This window comes from Corvus hawaiiensis, chromosome 5 (assembly GCF_020740725.1).
Source record: "Corvus hawaiiensis isolate bCorHaw1 chromosome 5, bCorHaw1.pri.cur, whole genome shotgun sequence".
NCBI lineage: Eukaryota > Metazoa > Chordata > Aves > Passeriformes > Corvidae > Corvus > Corvus hawaiiensis.
The window spans coordinates 24025577-24052232 of record NC_063217.1 but is presented as its reverse complement, the minus strand read 5'-3'; the positions used below and the strand labels follow the sequence as shown (position 1 = coordinate 24052232).

At 40.0% G+C, this 26656-nt stretch overlaps 1 protein-coding gene across 3 annotated transcripts in view; it reads left to right on the top strand.

Annotated features, from left to right (window-relative positions):
* Positions 1-26656, top strand: part of SMIM14 (small integral membrane protein 14) — a 55471-nt gene that overhangs the window by 8767 nt on the left and 20048 nt on the right. The window contains exons 1-2 of one of the 3 annotated variants that reach the window (XM_048303486.1): positions 5621-5724; positions 20456-20566. In XM_048303486.1, coding sequence (XP_048159443.1) covers positions 20492-20566 — 75 coding nt within the window. In that variant the 5' untranslated portion in view covers positions 5621-5724; positions 20456-20491. Of the gene's footprint in view, positions 1-5620; positions 5725-5799; positions 5938-20455; positions 20567-26656 lie in introns of those variants that run through there. The other 2 variants (XM_048303487.1, XM_048303485.1) reach the window with 2 other exon arrangements.

The following is a 26656-nucleotide window of genomic DNA, read 5'->3' as shown; positions in this document are numbered from 1 at the left end:
TACAGAAACCAGAGTATTGCTTACAGTGATAATAGATGGGATTCTTTTCCAACAATGTGATTTAGTTCTCTGTAGTCCATACAGAGATGCTGCCACGTTTTATGTGGTAAAATACTGATCTCCAAGCACTGACTGGCAGAGTAATGCCTTTTGATACACCTCCTCAGCAACATGTGAAATGTCTTCTCTTTTTGTCATATCTTTTTTCTTAGTAAATAATACCTTGTTTTTTAATGGATGGTTACTCTTAAATTTCAGTCATATACCAAGTGATACTAACTGCAAACTGTGTATATCCATTTCAGATCAAAGTAATTCTCAGTTCATGACCAGAAAATTTCAACTCATTGCTGCTTCTTCGTTATACGTAGTAAAGTGTTTACTTCAAAAAATCCTTTGGGACCTTGTTTTCATTTTTTCTCATATTTTTTTCTGCACCTGATATCAAATCTGCTTGCTTGCATTTTAGGTTGTGGTTTGTCTGTTAGATATGGCTTCTTCTATTAGGCATTCACTTGGAAAGAAACAGGGATTAATTTTTATTTCAAGTCTGTGAGAACTGTAACAGTTGAGGGCTCTGACTCATGTTCGGAGGCATTTTGAGACTAAATGCTGAAATGGCTCGGAACATAGAGGGTGACATGAGATGTGTTTTTCCCGAGTGGCAGCAGTTTTCAGATTAATATAGCAACGTTAGCTGCTGGTAAATTTATGGCTGCAGATAGCTTATGTGAACTACAGTTGCTTATGAAGCAGTTCATTCTGTTCTTTGTGAGGAAGCCACCACAATTTTGCAGCTGCTATTATGATTTCTGCTCCAGAGGAAAAACAATTTTTTAAGGTTATACCAGTGTTGGTTCATTTAGACCACATTTTTAGAGGGGATTGCCCAAAGTAATTGCAAAAGAATGTTCCCAACACTGATTGGATAATTATCAATGTAGTTTAGTGGACTATTAACTTATGTGGTTACTGAGAACTTACTATTCTAATATTACAAAACCATTTCAGCCTAATTCAGATGGTGTATCTTTACCAGTGAGTGTTATCATTAACAGTTTGGTGGCTCAGGACTTAATCCTCTATTTCTAAATTGCTTTTTGCAAACCTGACCTTGTAAGTGTCCCAACTGACCTGCTTGCATTTCATAGTAAATCTAAATTACTAGTCGATATTCTAGTTAAGTATAACATAATCCTTGTCATCCCCTCAACTTCAGATTTCCTTCATCTGTTTCCTAGTTTGGAAAACTTCACCAGGCAGCTGTGGTCTGGCAGCATTGCAGCAATCCTTTGTGGTCATTTTCCCTGGACTGCGGCTAATTGATCACAAAAGTCTGTTGGTGTGTGGATGCTTCAGAAGCACAAATGATCCTCCATAGGTCCTCTGACAATTTCAATGGACGTTCTTGTTTACACTGAGCCATATTTTTTCTGTGAGTTTTGACGATTGTGGTTGAGTGTTCATTAAGTTTATATCTGCACATCAGCACAAAATCTGGCAGTAAAAATTTGGTTCAGTGGTGATTACATGAGAAATATCTGTTAATTTAACGTAAGTACACAATATAGACTTTGTGCCGACCAATTCACAGGCTTGCTGCCTAGTGTCCCAAAGTGTTTTTCAGTTCTCCAGAGCTTTGTGAGATGCCAGCCCAGCTGAATTCTAGGAATGCTTGCAGGCAACTTTTCTAAGAACTTGGCTTCTTTTTCCAAAATTAGATTTCCATTTCCAAAAATCCCAGTGTTGCTGCCAAAAGGCCTCTCTTACCTTGCTACAACAAGGGTAGTTAATAATCTTTTCCTTTCCACTTCCTAGGTGCCATTTTCAGACCATTTTGCAGACCTCTTCCAAATGGCTCATTGGTATCAAAATTTGCAGCAGAGTTTTCTGCAGATTTCTTCTAGGAATAGCGTTATCTACTCATTATGAACTTCATACAAGAAAAGAGGGAGCAGACAGAAAAGGAGTTGCATTAAGAGAAGTTGCCCCATTTCTAGGTCATTTTTCAGATCTCCTGAAACTGCATGAATTGCAGATGAAGAATTTCCACTCCACAGAGTATCTGGATGTCAGTGATACAATGCCTAGTGACATGACTTATGCAGCAAAGATGAGAACATCAGCAGAAAAAGAACTTCAGAATAGGAAAAGTAACATTCTTCAGTGTCTGTAAACAAGCTCATTCATTATTTGGCAAGTTAGATCACCAACATGACTCCTACTTTTCCATTGCCTACTGGGGTAGAAAAGTTGAAAGCTAGCACTGTGATGTGGAATGTGACACCTGCCTGTTGCTTCACAAAATGCTCAACCCACACTACTTTGAGTTGATGGACATAGAGAATGTCATAGTAAGTTTTGCTCAACTTCCACCCTCCTCCATTGTACAGGGTTTTGGTGGAAGGAATATTACCACCCTCCGCCCTTTAAGCAGAGTTGTCTTCATAGTTTTAGCTTGGCAGTGGGCATCACAATTCTTCTAGTGTGCCAAAATCAGGGGATTCACTATTCTGACCTTGTTACTAGCTGATTTTGAATGCATCTCATGCCTTTGTTCATAAAGTAGTCTAAGTCATCACTGTTTTCATCATAGTTTGACTGCCAGAACAGAGACTTCATAGAGTGAGTCTGAAAACAGCCTCCATATCAGGATCTTGTTTTACTGCTGTATTGTGCACTAAATTTGTGTGTGTAAGGGGAAGCAGATGGCTGAAGCCTGGGAGTAGGAAGCTGAGATAGAATCAGTGCCTGCAATGGCTTGTTCATTTGCCCGTGGGAACCAGGAGGGCCAAATTCTGAGGGATGCTCTGGTAGAATGTTTTATGTAAAATACCCAGCTACTTCTGCTTACGTGTACATTCTTGCTGATTTGAAAGCAATAAGCTTATGCATTGTTTCTCTTGTTCCTGGTCTCTTCTTTCTGTGGTTCCTGTTGCCTGCCCCTCTTCCTTGACAGTTCATCCTCTGAAGTTTCATACATGAGGATAACCCTTTCACAAATCCATCCTTCATTAGGCCTATCAGCTTCCCTTATTCCAAGAATGCCAGTGGAAACATATGTTGAACAAAGAAAAATAATCAGGGCAATAATTGCTATTTTGCTGTCAAAAAGTGCAAATAATGCAGAATACTGAAAAACCCTCAGCTTTTCACTGAGACCAGTTATGTAAAACTATTTCCAGATATGCTGAGCTTTTCAGTAACAACATGGGGTGAAGAAATGAGAGTAGGAAGAGGTAGTTGTATCTCATCTAGGGGTGCTGGCTGGCCAGCCAGGTAGTGCTGCTTGCACACCTCTTCAAGACACAATTTCAAGACATTACCAGACATAATACAAGTACCTGGATGGGATGATGTGAGAAATGAGCCAGAAAGATGGGATGTGCTGAGGTTTGAGGAGGCTGCATTTAATTCAAAGTGAGGAAGACATCCCAGCTCTAGTTGTAAGTGCCATCATTGCATACTGCTTTCTTGTAGATCACTCAGTTGTCATCACCATCAATTCCTGCCTCTCCTATATAGACTCTTTGCAGGCTCATATTATTTCTGACAAGGCATCTCATGCTGCTGGTCCAGCTCACTTAGTCTTGCCCTTCCAGTTCTAGGATTGTTCAAATTCAGTTCTCCAAGAATCAATCACTGAGATTCTCTTCTCAATTTCCATGGTTGCTCCAAGAATGCCTGCTATCATTTCAGCAATTTCTGTTTGACTTTGTCCAAGAGCTATTTGGCAAGAAAATAGATGTGTTTGGCATTCCTGCCTCAGCATGGCAGGAGAAACCTTCCTCTCTGCTATTGTGTAGTTAGCACTGCTCTCCTCTCTTGTTTGAGCCAGGACTAATGGTAAGCTGTGTCTGGTTTGGGGATTTCAGGATCTCAGATCTGTTTTCTAGAAAATCTGTGTAGGAGGTGTGGGAGACAGACATGCAAGACTGCTTAATGGTGTTGAGAAGCTGCCTTTGCTTGTTTCAAGGGTGGCTTGTTCCTGATGAAGGGTTAGGAGGATGGTTGAGGGAGAGCTGGAAGGACAGATGCAGCTAACAGTTGATCATTCTGCCTATGACTACCATCTGACACCATTGTCTGGATTAGCTTAGTGGTTGGCCAGGACAAAGTATACTTCAAGCCAAGTGTACCTTGATATTGATGATGTTCATGGTTGCAGTCCAAACTCCTGAACAGGCTGTCAAGAAACCTGTTCTCCCAAGAAACATTGTAGGGATATAGTTTCATATTTCCAAATTAAAGATAAATTTTAGCATCCCTAGTGCCTTACCAGAGGCTTAATTCCCTGGATTGAGGTAAACAAGATGATACAAACTCTGCATAGTTTAGCTTTTTTGTGTGATGGCCTGGCTTTGTGTCAGTGCCTTGCCTCCCTTTTCAGTATTGCTGCTGTTTAGTTGGGTGCTAAGACAAGAGAAAGGGCTGAAACATGGGATCCACAGCAAATCAGGACTGTGTGGCATTGCTAGACAAAGGTAGCCTACCTGCTGCCTCTCAGAAGTGGAATGGATATGTCCAGGGCCAACCCTAACTGAGCAGAGTTAGCTTACCTGCATCTTTCAGAGAGAGGTGGCTCTGCACACCAATGATGGTTGGACATGCAAGGCTGCCAACTGGCAATACATCCAAGACTTGGCAAAGCAACATAGGCTAGACACCCAAAGTTTGAAAAATACTTTCAGGAAAAAAGCTGTTGCCATGAAAGGAGGCTTGAAAACCCCATGACAACTGCAAATAGTAATGAGAACAGCTGTATGTGGGTCATATCAGACAGTACAGCAGTGGTCAGAGGTACCAACCTGAGAGCACTTGCAACTTCTATCCAACCCTCCTTTCTCACTCTAATTACAGTACTGTCCTTGTTTCCTGCCTTGGAGGAGGTAACCCAGCCTTGGAAATACTGTGGGGACAAGATTTTCTTCTCTGTATAATCCCATTCCATTATTGCATGGTATCAGTGTCCTCAAGACAGGATGTGGCCCATCTTTCTGTACTGGGAGCATGACACCCCCTCTCCTTGGCAGACTGAGAGGCCACAATCTGAAATTTTCCTTTATAACTTCATTCACAGCATTTAAATACTTATTTTGATGGATGCTTTAATTGTTCGGAAGCCCGTGAGTCACGAGCTCCTGAACAGGCTTTAGATTTCTAGATGAGAAACTACACCGTAAATTCCCTCGTACTTTGGTGGGGATGGCTGGGGCCAAGCAGCCGAAGTGACCGTGTTTGTGACGGGCCGCGGAGCCCTGGCCGCGGGGGCTGTGGCGGACCCGCAGGCACACCTGGCCCCAGAGCAGTTCTGTCCCTGCATCTCTCTGAGCTAACCTACTGGAGCTTTATTTTATGGCCGACGCGTTGCTCAGCACTGCGGCCGCCCGGCACGTCGCGCTACCGCGGCCCCCGAGCCTGGCTCGGTCCGGCCCGGCCCGGCCCGGCCGGACAGCGCAGCCCGGAACGCCACTGCCTCTGCCCGCAGCAGGGCTCGGGCTCCCGTGCCGGGCGGAGGGGCGGGAGCGGAGGGCGGGACCGCGCGGCGCCGCCCCGGCCCCGCCGCCGGGAGCCGGGATCCGGGATCCGGCAGATCCGGGTCTCGTGGCGCGGGCTGACGTGTGAGCCGGCCCGAGCCGCGGGGCCGAGCCGCGGGGCCGCCCCTGCCCGCCCGGCCGCCCTGCCCCCGCCCCCGCAGCCCTCCGCGACGGTGGCCAGAGCACGGTGAGCGGGGCCGCCGCGGCGGGGCCGGGGAGGGCGCGGGCTGGCGGCGGCCGAGGGTTTGTGGGGACACCCCCGCCCGACCCTCCGTCCGTCGGGCGCGGCGCGGGCCGGGGAGTGGCGGCGGAGCCCCTGTGGGGGCTGCGGGGTAACTTCAAGCCTGTTGAAGTGCGGAAATGTCCCCGCCGCCGGGCGCTTCGCCGGGTGTCTGGGAAGGTAAACACCGGGAGAGCCGGAGCCGCTCCGCTCAGTATTGGGCAGCTCTCCTTTTTTTTCCCAAACCAGAAAAACGTCGGCTCGTCTTCTTAACAGCTGGTCTGGTTGTGGTTTTTCTGGTTATTGGGGGTTTTAGTGCGAAGTGCACTCTTCTGTCGATTTTCCTTTTTTTTCTTAAAGGATCTCAGTCTGATACTTTGAGCCAAAGAGGGTTAGTTTTCTCTCTTTAAAGAAGCTGGCAGTGGCATGCAGACACCAGGGTTATGTGCTCCCAGGCTGCTCCCCGCTTTAGGAACAGGGCGCAGCCGAAGGGGGAGAGATGAAACAATGTAATGTGAAAGATAAACAGTATCACACTGCCGTTAATTTATTAAAGATAGGGTTACTGCCGGGAACTCTTCATGGGTGCTCGAGTATGTGCTTCCTGGGGAATCCACGGGGAAGGGGTATATTGGCCTTGGAGACCACAAGATACGGTTATTTCTCTGCTGCTGTTACTGCGCTGGGTTCCCCAACTGTCCTGCCCTGCAGCTCAGCCTCTGCCTTCCATAGCAGTTCTGAGGCCTTGGCTAACCAGCCCTTCTACAAGAACGTGGTGCAAGACCTACATCAAAAACTTTGGTTTCCTGGCAAACACCTGTTTGTCTAGTCAGGTGTCTTCAGGATTGCCTTTTAGATTGTAGACTATTTGTGTTGTATACTGTCTGAACAACCATATCTGTGCAGATATATAAGTCTTGAAAACCATCTCCAGTTTTTAGAGGCAAGGACATCTAACATTTTGGTCTTTATAGGATTTTACATTACTGTTGTTAGTGTGCTTACTGGGGATGGTGTGTATCTTTAGTGAGTAATATGGGTTATGTATTAGAAGTCTTTAAATGCTTGGCTGTTAGAGTGCTATCCCCCTTTACTCATTTATGTTACATTCCAAAAGCAGACATAAGCTCAAAAAATCAGAAGCGTGAGAGATCAGTTTCACTTTTTTATTTCTTCCTATATCCGTGATAAATTCATCCAGTTCCTGTGACTTGATGAGATGAAAGAAATCAGTCTTTGATTTTAAAAAGTGACCCTGTTGCTGACAGCGAGGCTTGAAATGGTAGAAGCAGTTTGCAAAATAAAAGTAATTGTAGTGTTAGCAGTACATTAGTTCACTTCTTACCACTGTTCCTTCCCCTGCCACTGTGGTGGGTGAGTCCAACATTTTTTGTTCTTTTTGCCCTTTGTAAAAGACAAGATTTACAATGTTTGCTTAACTCTTGTGTGGTACAGAGTTCTGTATTTTAAGTCGTTTAAGGTCATTTCGTATAAGGAGCTAAAAAACGGCAAAGTTCTACTGATGTGTTATTGATAACACTGAGTTGTTGCATGTGCTTCCCTGACAGGCAGGGACATCCCTGACCCACTCGGGAGCATAAGCCCCGAGGTCTACTGTAGAACTGAGATGATGGTAGCAGCAGTTATGTAGCTCTGGGTAGATCTTTTTTTAGCCTAGTTAGATAGTATTTTGCTGACTATAGAAATAAATAGACAAGGTTCTATGAAATTCCTTATATTGTGCAGATTGTGATGGTTTTGCAACACCTTACGTAAACCACAATCAAGTCCATTAAGTTCCAAGCTGCATGGCCCAGTTACATGACCAATATTCTGCAGTCCATATTCTTTTGTTCTAAGGCAAAAACGAGAATAATACAATTGTTGTTAAAGAAGTATTCTACATTTTTAAAATTTCATTATGTTTTAATAATTTTGAAACTATTTTACCTGCTTTCAAAAAGTTAGTATTTGGTTTTGGAGGAAGTTAGTTTCTAACTGACTTCTGGTTTTGTTATTAACTTCTCATTTCCTACCTTCATATATTTAAACTTCAGAATAAGTGGTGTGTGAATGTTATTTGCATAACAGATGTGTAATAAAACTATGTTTGTGTTTCAGAATTTTCCCTCCTAGATATTATAGGTACTTGACATACATTCTTAAAGACGAAGTTTTGTCTCTGCTGTAGCTTGTCATACCAGAATTTGACCTAACATGAGCCTTCACAGGGCCGGTGCAATGAAAGTAGCAAGATCTTCTCTTCTTATAAATGCATGTGAATGGCAAAACTGTACAGTGCCCTGACAATACCAAGTATCAAATTCTTACTCTGTATGTTTTGAGCATTTATCAGATTGTTCATCACAACAAATACGAAAATGTTTTGGCAGATGCATTTATGCATATAAAACTTTATGTCATCTGCCCATATTCTGCTTGGAACACAGCTCAGAGAGCCTGTGAGCCTACTTTGCATACGTGCTGTTAAACACTCTGCATATTTGCATTTACATACCTGATATTATACTTGATATTAAACACACTCTCTGTTTTAGCTTCCTAGGTTAGAGATTCGATTTATGAATGCATACAGATCTATCTAGTTGTTAATGAGGCCCCTGATTCTGCAAAATGCTGATACTTCTTGTAAAATCCAAGTACTCCCAAACCCTCTAGAAGTACAGTGGAAGCTAAGAAAACTTTCTAGGGCTCTATCACAGAGCTGAATCTTGCAGTCCTGGTTCAGGAAAAAAGGAAAAGGAATTTTTTTCCCAGAAGAGCTCCTTCAGCTTGGATGCCTTGACTCATCAACAGCTAGCTTCCCCAGTTCCCAATGAGCCTCATTTGAAGTAAGACTCCTTAGTTCCTCATCATGAATGAATACAGTCGGGGATATGAGAAGGATCAGCGTGTGTTAGCTGTGTTAATCTTACTTCTGCTGACAGAACAGTGGCTCTGCGAGCAGTACAGTGGAGAAATATGGTTCTATCCTCTTCCCTATTCCCACTACCTATTCCATACTACTGGCTGAGGCTGAGGCAAGAAAAAGGTCCCTTAGTGATGATTGATAGGGCTTTTCATGAAAGATTTGAAGATGCTTGGGGGAGCAGCCCCTGGCATGATTGAACAATTGTACATTTGCATTGTTGTTAATTGAACAGATATGCTTCAGAAGCTTTCATTTAAGTGTCTAACTGGTATTTTTACAGATAATGGAACAAATTAGTCCCATTTGGGTGGGAACAGTTAGAATTACGCTTGATAAAAGTTTTCCTCATTAGGATTAGTTCTGATTCTTCTGCAGCTTTGCATGCGTTAAAAAGCATGGCTTTCTTGAGCTAAATATAGTTTCATTCTTACTTTATAAAGCTTCTAGACAAATGTCAGATCCAAAGCACTGAGCTGTCCTCAGAAAGAAACGATTTTTATCAGAAAAAAAACAGAAAAACTGGACAAAAATGTTGCACCAACCACTTACGTGACATAAGCAGCCGCAATGTTCATTTACTTTATTTGTTGAATCTTTGTCAAATACAGACCTCTAGTATTATAGCTTTGGTCTTATTTTTTTCATACATTCACATGTGTATTTTCATATATTTCCTGTTAGTTAATAATAAAATCTTTATTTTTAGCAGGGCAATATTTTTAGACAACTTGATAAAATAATTTATGTATTTTTTTCACACATTAAGAGGTTTTTTTTACCTAAATAACAGCTGTCTGAATGAAATTACATGACTATGTGAAGAACATTTGGGGTTCTTCAAACAGTTAAACTAAATCAAGTGTGAAAGAAGGGTTCCTGATGTGAGCAGCCTTAGTTTAACAAGAACTCCTGTGCAAGTGATTATAGTGTTGTTAGGGGTTCCTCATCCTGGTATCTAGATGAGACTGATCAGATGTCACCTGTAATTAAGCACCCCTGTTTGAAAATACTAGGTAAGCTTTTTATCAGAGAGTTCTGCGAAATCTAGAAATATTCTTCTTATTATATTTCTTATATAAAAGAGACTTTTTTGAGCCATGGAGATTGTCAGATGGTTTAGCTTCAAATTAGTATGTGGAACAAAACTGTCTAAAGATGAAAGATGCATATTTTTTGTGTGACAACTGTGGAGCCAAAGGTAAGATGTGTGTTGTGAACTAATCCTGATCTTGTGAAACAGTACCATAGGTTTTTGTTGTGCAAATTAATATGGATTTAAAAATCTGTTGCTAGTAGGTGCAGGGGAGAGTTGTGTCATTTGCATAGCACTTTCCTTTTGATAATCTAAACTAGTCTGTGAGTCTGCTGAATTAGATGGATGATAGTCTCTGGTAAAAACCGGGTCATCTGTTAGCTAAGCATATGTAAATAACCAAGTCCAGAAATCCTGTTAATTGCTACAGATTCCCTCTGGTACAAGTACTGATTTAAAAAATTCTAATTGATAAGCTTCAAATTGTTTACTGCAGGTATGTAAAAAACTTGATTCAACTTCCACTGAAGTTGAAGACAGGCACCAGCTAGCTTCAGATAAAATTTGATCTGGCCTGAAGGGGTTAGGAGTAGGGCTGCCAGGGAATAGAGCTGCTTTCATCTGAAAATTGAAAATCCTGCTATCTTTCTCAGCATGCTGCTACCCTGTTAAATCTGTTTGCTCAGTGGCAAGTGATTAGAAACATATGTCATCCCTGGAGAAAAAAAAAATGAAAGTATTCCAAAGAATTTCAGTATAATTTTGTGTTTGTATGTGATCAGAGTAACATTAAGGAATAGTGTGTTTTTACAGTTTTAAGGATTTAGTAAGGTATTTTGTAAAGTAAACAATTGTACTCTTAATATATTAGTATAAAAAAGCTTAATAGCTCATGGTTTAGGACTGCATTTGCTGCCTCAATATGGTGGAAAAAAATTCATTTTTATTTGTTTTGAAACAGTATGGTTTTTGTAAAGGAGTGAATAAGAGACTATTTTTCATGTTTAATTTTGCAAAGAGACAAAATGTCTAAAAATTTCTGAATTATTAACACTCAAAAAAAAAAATTTGAAATAATGAGTTCCTGCAGGTCACCTGAGCTGTGGTAACTGCCTGGCTGCTCATGGTTAGCTCAGGGCCCCTCTGACGTGTCTCAGCATAACCTTTTTCTTTTACAGACTGGACAAAGTCATGTTTCAATGGCCAAACCGAGCACAATAGGTTATATACTTTCTTACAGGAGCATACTTTTTAAATACTTTTTAAAGTAAATTATTCGTTTTGTATTATGAAGCCCAAAAGTTAAGCGCGAAACATCTCTCAGGCGGGGTAATCAACAGCAAAGTCAGGTTCCCTGTTCTACTTCCAATGGGGGGCTGGTATGAGAGCCTCACCTCTGCCATTTTCCATCTGCAAGGAATACTCTTTTTTCTTGCTTCCCTGCAAAAGCAGGTCTGCCCCCTGGAATGTCTGCTCCTCTTCCATGTGTAGCCACTTACTCAGAATCAGGCCTGCCAAAGCAACGCAAGCCTTTGGCCCTGGCTGGCATGGCACAGCATGGGTGTCCTGCAGGGCTGGTGCAGAAGTGCTTCCAGCAGCGTTTTGGGGTTCAATATGTGTTGCTTCCTGCAGCAGTGCATCACTCACACAGCTGCAGGGGTGCTGAATTTAGGAGATTGGCAGTTGTTTGGGAAGGGGAAGAGGAATGTCAGCAAGCATTGAGGCAGTCTGTAATGCCAGACACTAACCAAAAGCAGGAGAGTAAACAAATTTGCCTAGGTTTTCTGCTTACTATTGAAGTGGAAGAACCATGAAAGGCAGTGGGAGTTCTTGCCTTACTGAAGACCACAGGAGAGGGCTCGCAGTTTGCTCTGTAAACTGGTTGAAATATAATGTGTGATTAATTTTACAGAGGATAACTCACCTTTTTGCATTAACATATGTGAAATAAAATGATTAATAGCCATTAGTCGCTCAGTGCAATAGGAATAACTTTGTTGTCCTAGACCATTGTCAGTCTCCTTCACTAGAAGAAGCTGAAGCATTTACTTAGCAGAAAGAGGGTATTATTCTTGGACAATATTCTGTGTCATTGACATCTTGTCTTAATTAGCTTTCATATTCCGAGAGCTTTCTTTCTGAAAATGTCATCATTTTAACAAAAGAATGACCAAAACTGACAGCTGGAGTTTGGTAATAACATTCTGTATCAAATATCAGTAAATGAATTCTAAAATAGCTGGACTTCTTTTTTGGTCCATGACTGTATGTGCATAATTAGCTCCTTTTCAAGTGTTGCCCAGAGGAAATGTTGAGCCACCTGCATGGGAATAAGTAAATAGCTTTTTTAAATCTTGGTGGATCTTACTTAGCTCCCTTGGGGAGTTCAGTTTTGGTCACTGACATCAGCCTTATTGCCTTTAAAGCCTGAAATCTCTCTTTGTCCTGATATACTGGGATTTGGCCATGAAAGGGAAGGGGGGAAAGAGTAATGGAACAATGAGGAGTTTCAGTGTGTGGGTTCTTGTCCTCTGAGAGTTGTACTTGACACTGACAAGACTTAACTAAGCTGAAAGAAGCATCTGTATAATCTTCTGTATTTCCCTGATATGCCATTCTGTGTTGAACTGATGCACCTCAGCATACCTGTCACCTTGGTTAATTTAGCCCAAAAATAGTAAGTTTCCTGCCAGGTTCTTATTAGATCCTGCCACTCTTTGAAGGGGTGTGAACTTTTTCACATACTTCAGTTTGAGACGGGTTGCGATGCTTGGCTGTGAAAGGGCTTTGACCATTATTATAGGTAGTTGAAGTTTTTATGCTGTGATTCCTGCTTCACTGCTCTAGGTGCTAGCACTGTTGTTGTCACATTGGCTCAGAAGAATATTCTTCCCCACTCAGAGCAACTCCAATTGTCCACTTCAGGGTGAAAATGTTAGCAATGCTCAGAATGTTGTGGTGGTCACAGTAGTGAAGTTGTGCTGTGGAGACAAGGGATGTATCAGTGCTCCAGTAGTCTTGTAAGACCACTAGAAAAAAACCATCAGGGAGAGCTTTACCACTTACTTCTCACCTTCAAGTCTGTCCCTGCTCAAAAGCTCCTTCCCTGGTTTCAGATGTCACTGCAGTATCCTTTAGTGGCTGGCTCAGCATTTCTTAGTTTCTTTGGCTTTGTCCTATATTTAAGGAGCTGTTTTGTATTATATTCGCATTTTTAAGAAACACCAGATGAATGACACTGGAAAATTAATTCATTGTTTACTTACAAGGTGGTTTGTGGGAGAGTAGCAAAGTTACCCAACTACTATGCCTTGAGCAGGATGTGGCTGGGTGAGCATTTCCCTTGTGGAGCTCCTCCTGGGGTCTCCAACTCCTCCTTGACCAGTGTCAGTCAACTTGGTGTCTCTGTTGAATCCAACAAGAACTCCACTAGTTGCATCCATCTGTGTGTGTGGGTAAGCACAGACTTTTCTATGAGGAAAGGAGCTGGTTTAGCTTAATCTGCATTGAAGAGTTAATCTTAGATCTTGTTAATTATCCTGAGAAAAGTTGTGCAAGAAAATACTTGCCAACTCATTAGGCTACTGGCTGGAAGTCCAGGGAGACAGGCTGATGCTTTCAAGTACAAAACCAGCTGCTCTCCCCCCACCCCCTGGAGTTAAAAGGAGAGTGGAGATGATTGCTTTATACCATGAAAGTGTTGCTATGTCTAGGAACCTACTTTGGAATCAGCCATCAAAATCATTGCAGCTCTTTTCCCTAGAAAAGCTAAATGGATGATCTGAACTGGGACAATTAGTTGAAGAAAGCTGTAATTGGAGCCACACTTTACTGTGGCAGCTCTCCTTCTGGCAGGGCCCACATTTATATCCTGCTGTTTTGGTTTTGCTGCCCAGTCAGCCAGTTGGTTTTCTTTTGTCCTGAAAATTCAGTTTTATGCCCAGGAGGAGGCCTGGTAAAAAAAGATCATCAGTAGTCCTCTAGAGATCTGTTGTCAAGAAGAACTACTAGATCCTGGTGCACTAAATCCTATGAGAGTCATAGTATTTGTTCCAGTAAAAGCAGGGTGCAGCTGTAAGTGTGAAAGAGATGACGAGAGAGAGCTTCTCTTGGTTTGTTAATAAAATCCCTTATAATAAAAGGGATTAAAAATCAACATTATAAAAAAGCCAGATATAATGTTGCCATGTTTTAGACTTTAGTTCTGTGAGGGAATATTTACTTGAACTATCTAAATTACAGTAATAGAGGAGAACGGATCCTTGGAATGTTTTAATTAGTATCAATTAGTATACAAGATTCTTCTTTACAGAGGCTATTTTTAGCCTTGTTTGAACAGTGGAAGTTTTCCTAGAAAACTTCAAGCTTATTTTTGCTAGTTGTATAACCCTAACAATTTAAAACTTTTGTATAAAAAATTAAGACCATTCCACTGGTTTCTTATGCCAGGCCCTTGGCTTCTGGATTAATTTCGATTTAGTGTGGTGTCTTTGTCTTTAGTGTGGGTTCTGTTGCCTTAGAATCGTGCACCCGTTAACTTCAGACAGAACACCATTTATTTATTTTAAAGTACTGCTTATTTTTCTCTTTTTTTTCTCCCTATTCTCATAGTTCCTTTTGTGAAGTTTCTTCCCTATTCAACTACTAATGCTTTTGTTTCCTTACACTGTCCTGGAGTTTTATCCAGTGTTTAGTTATTCCCTTCCTTTGCTTTTTGAATGGCTCTGCTACCATTTTTGCTTTGTTCCTCCTTTATATCACTTTGGTGATAGGAAATGTGTTGCAGTAGTAGCAATTGAACTAGAAATTTCACAAAGCTGTGTGCAGGTGAAATCAGCCAGTCCTATGTACACATAAATCTGTTTGACTTTTTAAAGAGAAAACTCCAAAATCCATGCATATTATTTTCCCCCTCTATGCTCCAATCCATTCTGAAGAAACACATGATGCAGAAATCAGTGGATAAAATTCTCTGCCCTGTCTTATTCCCAAAGTTTAGCTGTACGACTGAAATAATGGGAAGTTAAATAATAGTCTAGTGAGTTGGATGTAGATAGTTCATCAAAAGAGTAACAAAACACTCAGGATTCTACGGGAGGGTGGGTGTGCATGAAGTACAAATACTACAAAACATGGAAATCAACGGGAAAATGCATTATATAACAAATACAGAAAATTCCGAGTTTGTCTGGGATTCACTGTTTTTGAATATTTTGGCTTCTCTTGGTTAGCTGGTCACTAGTAAACAATGTTGCCCTACTGCAGATATCTTTATCTATTATTTTACTGTACAACTAATAGGTGTTGTGTTGGACTCTGTATGACTAGGCAGGGTTCAGTGGATCCACTCCCTAGAAGAGGCAGGATTAGACACAGACTTTGGAGTGACCAATTGTACCCAGAGGCATTTTGAAATGCCCAGTAATGAGTCAGCAGGGATGCCAGTTGCCCCATGAGTGCTAGCAGTACCTAGGGGGGCAGAGTGGCCAAGGAGAAGTGATTCCTATAAAAGCAGTGATCAGGAGACTTAGGAGGAGCTTATCACATCAGTCTCTTATTGCTTGAAGCAATTTTTCACTCCCTGAGTTAATGGGTACTATGGTCACAGAGTCCCAGTGCCTGGTAGTTTCCTGGACTTGATGTGCAGGATTGCAAGAGTGTTATGTTATGCTATATGAGGCCAACATGCAAGAGGTTTTAGATTCTAGAAGAGAATATTTGGAGGTCATTTGGAGATGGGTAAGATTATACAAAAGAACCAAACTTGGAGCATGCTGTGAAATAGAATAATTACAAAAAGGGTCAGGTATTGTAAGAAGACATGGATGCTAATGTGGCTTTGATGCAGGTAAAAACGCAAGGGAACACATTATTTTTAAGGAAACCTGTATACTTTAGTAGATTACAGACAAGTGTAGGAGAGAGGGTTTCCACATCTGACAGATGAAAATGAGCATTTTATCTTTGAGGCAGTGAATGATTCATGTTTTGTGTATGGCTTTGGCTATTTTAGCCCTTTATAATTTTTCATAATGCCTGCAGAGGCAGAGCAATTAATTTGCTTTTTTTCTATAATTTTATATTAAATTTGATACATATTGTTATTGCAGTTGGCTGAAAAACAGTAGTGAGGATCTGAATAGGCTTTTGTTTCTCTTTAAAGTAATGTGGCAAGATTCTGTTACTTGCCTGCTGTGCTATGAGGTATTTGGCTCCCAAGGATTTCTTACCCTTCAGTCTTCAGGAAAATAGCAACATAGAGAAAATAGTTCTTAGCAGGGGAATCTCCAGCCATGGTATGTATCATGTTTGTGATAGTCTACATTTTAAGTGCCTGGATCCAGGAAAGAAAAGAGTTAATGAGCTTAATGTTTTGATGCTGAAGATGCCTGGTTTAGTCCGTGATAAATCTGTAGTAACTCTGATTTATTGATCATATGAAGTGAGTTTTTCTTTGAATACTGGAGTGATAAATATTTTTACGCAGTCTTTTATATGAGGGAGTAGAGATGACCAATGTGTACACTTTGGCAATCCTGCTAATCAGCGTCATGTTAGAGTAACATTGGAGGGCATTTAGAGCATGGAAAATGGGCAAAAATTCTTGTTTGCCTTCATGATAGAAAGGAATTCAGTTTTATAATTATTACAGTGGAGCAAGGCAGAGTATAATTTCTGTCTCCTGGAGCCTGCCAGTTGCATGCTATTTACTCGGGAATGGTGTTGCAGAATTGGGAAATAATGTATGGTCATTGCAATTATTTAAAATACAGAACAGTCTCCAGGTATGAAAACCCCCCAGCCAGATTTCAGCCATAAAGACGGTGGGTTTGATAGTAGGGTATATAAAATATAACACACTACTGTAGGGCTGGGAGTGGGGAAGACAATAAAATAAACAGTTTACAATAGTTACTATAAATGAGATTGCTATTTTTTAAATCATGAGAGACTAGAAATATTTTCCATATGGCTTCATTGACTACAATTTCAAATAGGTACTCAAGTCAAAAGGAATGAGGGGCTTTTATTTCTGACTTAAATCATCAGAGACCATCCTCCACTTCACTCCGGAATTACAGTAATTCAAGCTCCGACCACAGTATTTTAATTTCAGTAGTTCTGTTTATGATTACCTCTTTGGGCCTCTTTGCACTGAAATGGTGATATTGACTCGCTGATGGTACATCATATTTGTCCATGTTTACTAATTCTCTCCTTTATTATGCTCTCTATCAGTTTGCTAGTCTGGAGGCTATAATAGATATCTTCTCAGCTGTTATTGTAGAGAGCTTTGGCATATTTACTGACTATGTCTTCCAGCTGTTTGTAAACCCTGTGATTTAAATACTGTGCTAGCAGTATGGCCAATCCAAAATATGGTAATTTTAAATTGAGTAAAAGACACTCTGCCAGTCAGAGGACTTGCAGGTATTTGACATTATAGCCTTATGAATTGCTGAGGTCCTATCAACTGATGTAAACCAACTCTATCAACTCCAAGGAAAACAAGGTGACGACAAACAGAAAAACATACAAGAAAAAATAAGTAAAGTAAAACTACAAGCATTTTATTTCTTTCTCCAGGTCATGAGGAAAAGAACAGAGCACATACTCCTATTTTCTTTGATAGATTGTATGTAGAACAACTGTATTTGCAAAAGGTGGAGAGCTTGTGTGACACAGCAAAGAGGTCAGAGCTGGGCAGAACAAGTTAGCTGCTGACGTGAGATCAGACAATTGCAAGTACCGGGAGGCAGGCAGGAAGCACACTGCAGTTCTAGAACAGGATTTTGATACAAACAGGCTGCCTAAGAGCACTCAGTGGAGCCAAGAAATCCTGCTTTTTGGTATATAAAAGTCTTATTCTTAGACAGGGTCACAAAACGTTAATAAACTTCAAAATCTGATTACAGAGCTTAGTGCTTTGTGCATTTGAAATGTGTTACAAATAACACAGTTAAGCCAAGAATATTTTAAAGACTAATAAGGACATGAGAGTGTCATTTTACAAGTGAAAATCATCATATAGTATAGAGTGTTTCTCTCTTCTTTATAACTGGGCAGATATGTATAAAATCACTGTTTTCTTCAGTTTCGGCAAAAAATAATTGCATAAAGGGGAATTACTTACCTGGATTCTAAGCATATTAAATTAACTCAATTTTAGCATCTTTTTTAGGGGAAAACCTAGTGCTGTTCCCAAAATACATGGTCAATCTTTGGTTCTTTGCCAATGAAAGAGTTTGTTATAAGCTTGCAGGAGAGAAAGGATGATTTGTTTCAGCATTGTGTGAAGGTGGGAAAGCTTGTAAGAGATCTTTTGTTCAAAGCTTGGATGGCATTTTACTTGGTGATGCGTCTTGTGCTTTCTTTAGCTCATTGAGGTAATTTGTCATGTACAAGTGCCTTGGGGTAAATTCCTTCTAGCGCACGTCCGCTTAAATTTATGATGTTGTATGATAGATTAACTTTTCCCATTTTTGTCTAACCTTTTTCACTTGCATGTTCTATAGAGAATGTTAGCCTGTTTTCATTGGTGATGACTCTTACTTGATGTTTGGGGTTTGTGTAGTCCTCTATAATATAAACACTTGTCTGTTAGACATTATTATGTGTTACTGACCCCTAAATTATTTCAAATTACAATTAAATATTTTTTTGCAACTGCACTTGTTGAAATACCTTCTTGTGCATGTCAGCATTATATCCAGAGAAACTATTTTGCACTGTTTAGTAATCAGTGCTTTTATCTGTTCCTTATCCTAAGATAGTTTTAGAAACACCATACCAAGCAGAGGAGCTTATTATTCGGGGAGACTGTGCTGTTAAAAAATTTCTTCTATGCTATCATCTGGTTTTAGTGGTTCTGAATTAATTTCATGAAAGTTAGTCTAGTAGCCTTACAATAACTCTCAAAAAAAGTTATTAGATCATCTGCTCTGATCTCCTCTATATTGGGGGACATTATATCTGACCTTGGGTGCTTCTGTACTTAGTAATATGTATTTTGCTGAAACATACTGAATGCAGTGAGTGGTGGGAAATCCACTGCTTCTTGGACAGTTTGTTGCACAGATCAGTTACTGTGATGGTAAAAATGTATGCCTTACTTTTCTTTTTAATCTGGTTAATTACATCTTCCAATTACTGGTTCTTGATTAACTCTTCATTGAAGAATTCAATACTTGGGCCTGTTTTTCTTTTCTAAGGTACTTGTGCACTACATGATCATGTGATCTCTCAGTCATCTTCTCACTGCATAACCAGATTATGCTTTCTTAATGTCTAGGCAAAAAAAATTTCTTCCATCACTTCCTTTTTTTTTTTTTTTTCTTTTTCAGTTTTCTTTTTAAAAAGTGGAGACCCTAGCAGGTTAAGGGCATCAATGTTCAAACTCCATAATTAAGATACACATATCTTTCACCTTCTTTTACTCTCTGGCTTTCTCCACCATAGTAAAGGTTTATTCAGAAGAGTAGTAGACATTAACAAAGGAAGGACTTCTGAAATGCATTTGCTTTTTTCTTCCCCTGAGATGGTAGAACTGTAATGGTGTTATATTCAGTTGAATGAAGACATACAGGTTATTCCTCTTTGTTCTAGTGACATTGAAACATTAAAATGCTCATGTGTAAAATGCTCAAGGCTGTAAGTTTTTATAGGCAATGACTGCAGAGCACATCTGTTGATTCAGCATACCCTTATCAAATGGCTGGTACCTTCATAAACTGCTCGTTTTAGGAATTGGGAGGTTGTATCTGCTCTGGGCTGCTGTGTTTGTTAAGCTTGCCAGTTGTGTCACATTAGAGCCTGAGTGCCTGCAACACTAACACATGTTGAATACAGCTTTACTGATAGCAAGTTAAAAATATTTTTTAAGTATGGATTTGCAGAACTACCTAATATATCCTGAGAGTCCTCATTTGAGAGAAAGCAATCCCAGATTTGACCATAAGGGTAGAAATCCCTTGCAGTCTGCTGCATGGTTTGACCCTCAATTAAATCACTGAAAAGTTATTGGTAAAGAGTAAGAATACGTTTGAACACACTTTACATGTCTGGTATAAGTGGTTTTAGCAGGTGAATAATCTAGAATTGATTTCCTACCATGTCCACTCCAGTTTCTTTGAACATTCTGTATTGCTAAGTGATTAACCTAGTTCTTTGATGTAAAATTAGTGTGCCTAGCTCCATTTTTAAAGCGTTTCCAAGTTCACTTTTGTACCCCTGCTGCTTGCTTTCATTATACAACAAAGATGATTGTTTCCTTTAGCAAAGAACTTACTGAGTTTTAAATTATTTTCCTGTACCTTGATCTGGAGGGAGAATGCCAGCAGTTTATTAGGGTTTAGGAGTACAAGTTCCCCTGACCTTTCAATTTGTATATGTACACTTAAGAGTCCCACTGTGCAGATGAGAGACAAGAATTTAATCTTTGTGCTTCGTGTTTGTTAGGATGCATTTCATTTTGGTATGTGAGAAAACCCAGGGGAGACACACACAGTCTTGCAAAAAAAATTTGTGTGAGACAGTGTTTTCAGCAACATCAAAATGTAACTGCACATACCAGACTTCTTCATTCATGCTGCCAAAGGAATAATAGGATTACCCTGCTTTGTTTTGCTTTTTTCACCCTGGCATTAAATGAACTGAAACTTCATGTGTGAGTCTCTGGAAAATAAGGTCAGTTGAAAAAGAGTTCATTGTCCTTTTATTCTTATTCTTCTTAGGTGTTAACAGACAAGTTCAGGTTTATCCAGAGAACCATGGCAGAGGGTGGATTTGATCCCTGTGAATGCATTTGCTCGCATGAACATGCAATGCGAAGACTGATTAATCTGGTAAGGATAACATGAGGATATTTGGAAGGGTGGTTATTCAGACATTACTTCAGCTCTTGCAGATTTGCAGTTACTGGTGCTTTTGAATCTGCTTATTCAGTTGCATGTACAGTTAGAATCTGTGTATCCATCTTTCTGATGAGCTTTTGAATAGTCAATACAAATTATAGCTTTCTGTTTATTTCCCAGAGCTGCATTTTGACAGCATTGACAGTGTTTCTGTTGAAATGTTTCTTTTATATGCATTTTTTTCAGTCTGCATAAAGCCAGAGAAATTACCCAGCAAAGTCTTTGTGGTCAAGGTAATTCCACACATATGAAGTTCCATGTACTCATACGGCAAGATAATGATGTCTAAATTTTTAAAACTACCCTTTAAATAGTTCTGAAGTTGGGAATTCACTGATTCTGAGTTTTGAGTTCTGTTTCTTGCTATGTCATTGATAGGTTGAGCAACTTCAAGCAAGTTATGTACATTGCTCTGTGACCTGTAAAATAGCAACGTTTCTTTCTTTCTGTATTGAACTTAGTTCAATGTCTATTGAAAAAATAAGCAACAAAGTGCTTCTTTTTTTTTCTAAGTAAAAGTACATATTTTTTAAAATAACATTAACAATTATGAACTGTGAGCAATTAGGTGAACTTAATTACAACTCTAATTTGATTAAATTCTTTTCAAGATTACACTATACATCAACTTCATTTGATGTACTTCCCCTTGTTGATTTTCATAAACCTGTTTCTATCACATTTTCTTTCTTAGGGCCTAAATTAGTATAATTTTAAGTTACTGGGTACATCAGCTGTTCAAGGCAGTTGTGTGTGAAGAAGATTCTCTCTAGGATCAGGCCCTTCTTCAAGAGGTTTCTTAACAGTATTTTGGGAAGGTTATCAGGAAAATATGACATCCACTAGCCTATGATAAGAGTAGAGTTAGTATCTAAGTCCCCAAAGAATGTATGTCTGGGTATAAGGAATCATAGAATCACATAATATTCTGAGTTAGAAGAGACCCACAGGGATCATTGAGTCCAGCTCCTGGCCCTACACAGCACCGTCCTCAAGAGTCACACCATGTGTCCCAGAGCACTGTCCAAACACTTTTTGAACTCTGTCAGGCTTGGTGCTGTGACCACTTCCCTGGGGAGCCTGTTCCAATGCCCAACCACTCTCTGGGGGAAGACTGTTTTCCTAGTATCCAACCTAAACCCCTCAACACAGCTTCATGCTGTTTCCTCAGGTCCTATCGTTGGTCACCATGGAGAAGGGGTCAGTGTTTGCCCCTCCTCTTCCCCTCACTAGGAAGTTGTAGACTGCAATGAGGTCTCCCCTCAGTCTCCTCTTCTCCAGGCTGAATAAGCCAAGTGACCTCAGCTGCTCCTTGTATGGCTTCCCCTTAATTTGTGTGGTTGTCCTTAAACCACTTCCACATGCATACATCCACAAAAGAAGAAACTTTTTTAAAATGGCACTTTTCAAGAGGTATATATAACTTGTTCATGCAAATGTGTGGGTTGCACTTGTATAGTCCTGGTTCACCCTGAATACAAAAACCAAAGTGTCCACACTTTATTAGTCTTGAAGTGTATCATTACAGTCTTCTGGAATGCCAGAGGAAGAACTTAGAGCCAGGCAGATGCTGTACCAGTGTGTACTCTCAGAGAGCTTGGCTGATCTTACTTTCCAGAATGACTTTGCTCAGAGTAAGTGGAGTTCCCCACCCATGTCCATAACATAGCACTTGCAGAACTTGTGTCATCATGTTCTCGTATTGCACCCTAGGCCTGTGCACAGAGAACGCTGTCTCCAAAATACACAGGCCACACTAGGAGCCAAAATACTCCAGACCAGGCTCTTGCAGTGGGAGGGCTAGTCAGTGGCTGCAGCAGAAGGAGAGTGATACCCTACAGGACAAGAGGAAATGACAAGCACTTTCCATCTCACAGACCAGCAGACCCTTGGGCTAAGCATCAAAACTGGAGTTGCCAGCCTCAGATCTGTGTAGTGGCCAGCTGCACCAAAGTCCAAAATGACACCAGACAAATTGAGCATGTCTGTATAGCCAGTTCCATATGCTTTATAGGAAATGATACAATTTTCCTTTGGTAGTTCCCAATTGTGGTACAGCCAGTACTTTCTTGAAACTCGAGAGTCATTACAGGTTGATCCACTTTCTTACTGTTGAACAGTCAACAGGTTTGGTTGGGGACTGGAGAACTAAAAAGTGAAAAGGGATGTGTGCCCATTTATTGGTGTTACGAGAATTGTTCAGGATGGAAGGAACTTCAGTAGATGACCTAAGCCAACCTCTTGCTCAAAGCAAGGCTGATAGTGTTCAGGTCATTCAGGGCTTTTATTCTAGCTGAATCTTGAAAACCTTCAAGGGATAGCAATTCCACAGCTTCTTGGGGCAACCTGCCCCAATATTTGGCAGTCTTTGTGACAGAGAATTTTTTCTATCCATGTTTTAGTTGAATGTATCATACCCTTTGCCATACAGTGCTGTAAAGAGCTGTCTCTGTCCTCTCACTAACCTCTTTGTAAGTACTGGGGACTGCTGTTAGGTCTCCCAAAACCATTTCTTCTCTGGGCCAAACAAGCCAAGTTCCCTCAGCCTCTCCTTACAGGGCAAGTGCTTCTGCCCCTGGAGACCCCACACTGAATTCACTTCAATCTGTAAATGTCTGGTGTAGAAGAGCTCAAGACTGGATGCAGTATTCTAGATAAGAGTTTAAAATGAGTACAGGAGTGTAATTGCATCCTTCAGTCTGCTTATGCAGTGTTTAAAGTTTAGTGCTGCTGACACAAAGGCAGAGAGAATTGAGGCTTCTGTGGAGAATAGTTGTCCTTACTGTGGAGCCTTTACATCAGGCCTAGCCATCCTAGCTCATGCTTCCCAGTTAGAGGCACAATTTCAAAATCTTTTGAGCTCTCCCTGCTGCCCTTACATGGATGTTTGTACATATGTTCTTTCTCAAGAAGTATTTTTTTTGTTCTCAACATGATGTTTGTGCCATATCCCACAGTTGTGTTGATTCTGAACCTTGAGGCTTCTAAACACCTGCTAAAGTGGTGAGAAAGGAAGCCCCAGGACCAAGTTCAAAAGTTGGGAGGAAGAAAGGAGGATGCATGTTGGCTGCCCTTTTTCCTTAGGCTTGTTAGATGCAAATCTAAACCAGCACGGTTCAGAATTTTGACCCCTATTCAGCATTTTTTTATCTTTTCCTTTTTTGCTAGAAGATACTGATACTCAATGGCACTGGTCAGCCAGTTCCGTTTGTTATGGCTGGAGGATTCTGGTTATGAACAGTGTAGGTGTGTCGTGTCCAAAGTTACAAGTGCCACAAACATCTGTGAGATTTTGTTCCTGGGCTGCTCCATGCAGTGTGAGGTGGGTAAAAATGGATCTTTTGGAGGAACACTAGTTCCTGTGTTATGAATGTGAACAGAGCACATAATAGGTGCATGCTCTTGGGCAGTCACCAAGAGCAGTCTAACAATGTTCTGCGTAGTTGCAGAAATGGAGTTTTTTGCTCAGTGTTCACTTTCCAAAAAGCTCAAACCAATTAGTGCTTGAAACTGTGAGGAGTAAAGGGAAATTCCAGACTTCATCTCTCCTAAAAACCAAAGCAGATGCTCCTAAATATTTATAAGACCAAATCACTAGCTAGGATAATTTAGCAGAATCTAGAAAAGAAAAGTCTCAGAAATCTCAGTCAGCAGCCAGACTATCCTCAAGTAACCTGTTGTATGATCTCAGCAGGAGACTTGCTAAGCCATTTTTGCATCTTTAACTTTTATGCTTCAGTGAGAGTTCGCCTTCTAAGTTGCTGTTTTGTCACTCAGTTTTACACAACATAAAGAAACAGAAGTTTTACTATTTGTGCTAAAAAAACCACGTGGACACTGGTTGTCAAAATTGCTGAACCCCTCAGTGGAGACTGGGTGCCCACTACCTCTAAAAGTTGGATCTTCAAAACCTTAACTTCAAAATCATTGTGATAAACAAAGCTAGCAATCTGTTCTGTCTCTGGGTTAGAAAAAGACATCCAAACAGACTGTGTACCCAAAAGAGTTCCCTATATGTATTTAGTGGTTGATTCTTTTTAACCTAGATAGGTATAAAACACACCAGAGTACATTTGAATGGTGTTACAGCTGTCAGTACTCGACAAGATTTTGGAGCAAATTGTATAACAAGGTGTTTGCAATTGTCTTCAGACTGAGCATTATAAATGCAGAAGTTCAGAGATGAGATCAAATTTAACAGAATTATAGTGTAATTATAGGAGATGCCCAAATATGAAAATGTTACTTTTAGGAGTAACTTTCAATCCAGTAATGACATTGTGCAAAACCCACATGATTGATTGTAGATTTTTTAAACTTGCATTTGCGTTAAAATAAACTAATTTTTATGGACTAATTTGTTTATACCTATCTAAACAAACACTGATAAGAATTAAGGCTTCTGCTATTGAAGAAGTTATGATATATTCAGTCATGACTATTATGTGTAGAGTTAAAAAATACATAATCAAATACAGAGGATTTCTGTTAGAATTAACTGTATGGGAGATTTGAATGATACTGCTATTCCAAAATCAGAAGGAGATCCAAAAGTCTCCCTCTAGAACCTGAAGTTCTTGTTTTAATTTCCAATATGATAATTTTAACTTCTAGTTTAATTGGTATATTTACTTTGAAACTCTTAGAAAATGTATGTGGCATTCAAAGTATAATTTGTGGTTGAATACATTACTTTTGGGGTTTTATATAGCATATAGTTTAAATCTCTATTTGAAATGCAGACTTCAGTTCATCTGATAGCACAATTAATGCTTATACAATGAAAAAAAGCTATTGTCATTTAAACTCTTCTTCCTCTGTGTTGTTAGCAACACCACAGAAGATTACAAACGAGAGCTGTTAAAAAGTCCAGCTCTTAGTTATGTGGCTTGATTATTTATCTGTCTTTCATTTTGCTTGACTAAGCAGGGCTTTGTTTTGTTTGGTTTTTTCCTTCTTAATTCATAATACCATGAAGACTTTATGTCAGTGAACTGTGTATCTCTAATATGCATAATATTTTAAAAGATATTTTGCTGGTTATTAGGTTAACTTGGAGATATTGTTCACACACACAGTTCTTAGAATGTTTATGTGTATACATGCTTAAGTAGCATTGAATTATTTTATGCTGAAGGTTCTATCATTTTCCTGAAGTGGATTTTTCAGGGTTCTTCTTGGTGTCAAAATATGAACATTTCACACACGTAAATTTCTGTAATATGGCCACTGTAAATAATAAGCACATATTATGATCTCCAAATAGTCATAGGAAACACTAGAAATCTAAAATTTTTGGCTATGACTTCATAAAAATCATTTCTAGTATGTAATACCCATGGCACCATCTGTTATGATTTGGTGGTGGTGTGTAACAATTTGACTATTGTATGTTAGGTTCACTATTTACTCTATGGATATAGCAGTTAATTGGGAACTTCCGTAAGAGGAAGTAAGCATAGAAGAAAAATATCACAAGACTTTCCATCCTCTGCAGATGCACAGGAGTTGTCAAAAGACAATGACAGGTCTGTTAGCTTGCATGACTTTATCTCCTGTTCAGTCTCCTCCATCTGCAAAACTTATTTTGACAAGAAGAGCCAAAGTTCAAGAGTGAGGAACAACAAATGACAGCAAGTGGTTTTATTGGGGGGAATCTGTCAGGCAAGGGGATAGTTACTTGAAAGAATCATGGTGAAGGACATTCTTTGTACCCAGAGGAAATGCTTCCTGTCTTAGTTTTAGCAAAAGACAGCAAATCTCTAGATAAGAATGATGTTGTATTTAAACCTTTTTATTTCCCATTTTTTCACTTACTTTGTAATATAAAAATCTGATTTCCTTATGTTATTCCTCTGGGTATCGATGCTCTGTGCATAGGCATGGCTGATCTCGGCCCAAGGGTCAGTTCAAGTCTGAAAACTAGACTGAAAGCACAGTTTATGTGGTGGTGAGGGATAATCATACATAGAGCATCTTCCACGAAGATTGAAACCTGCTAATGACTGCTTAGAGTGGCCA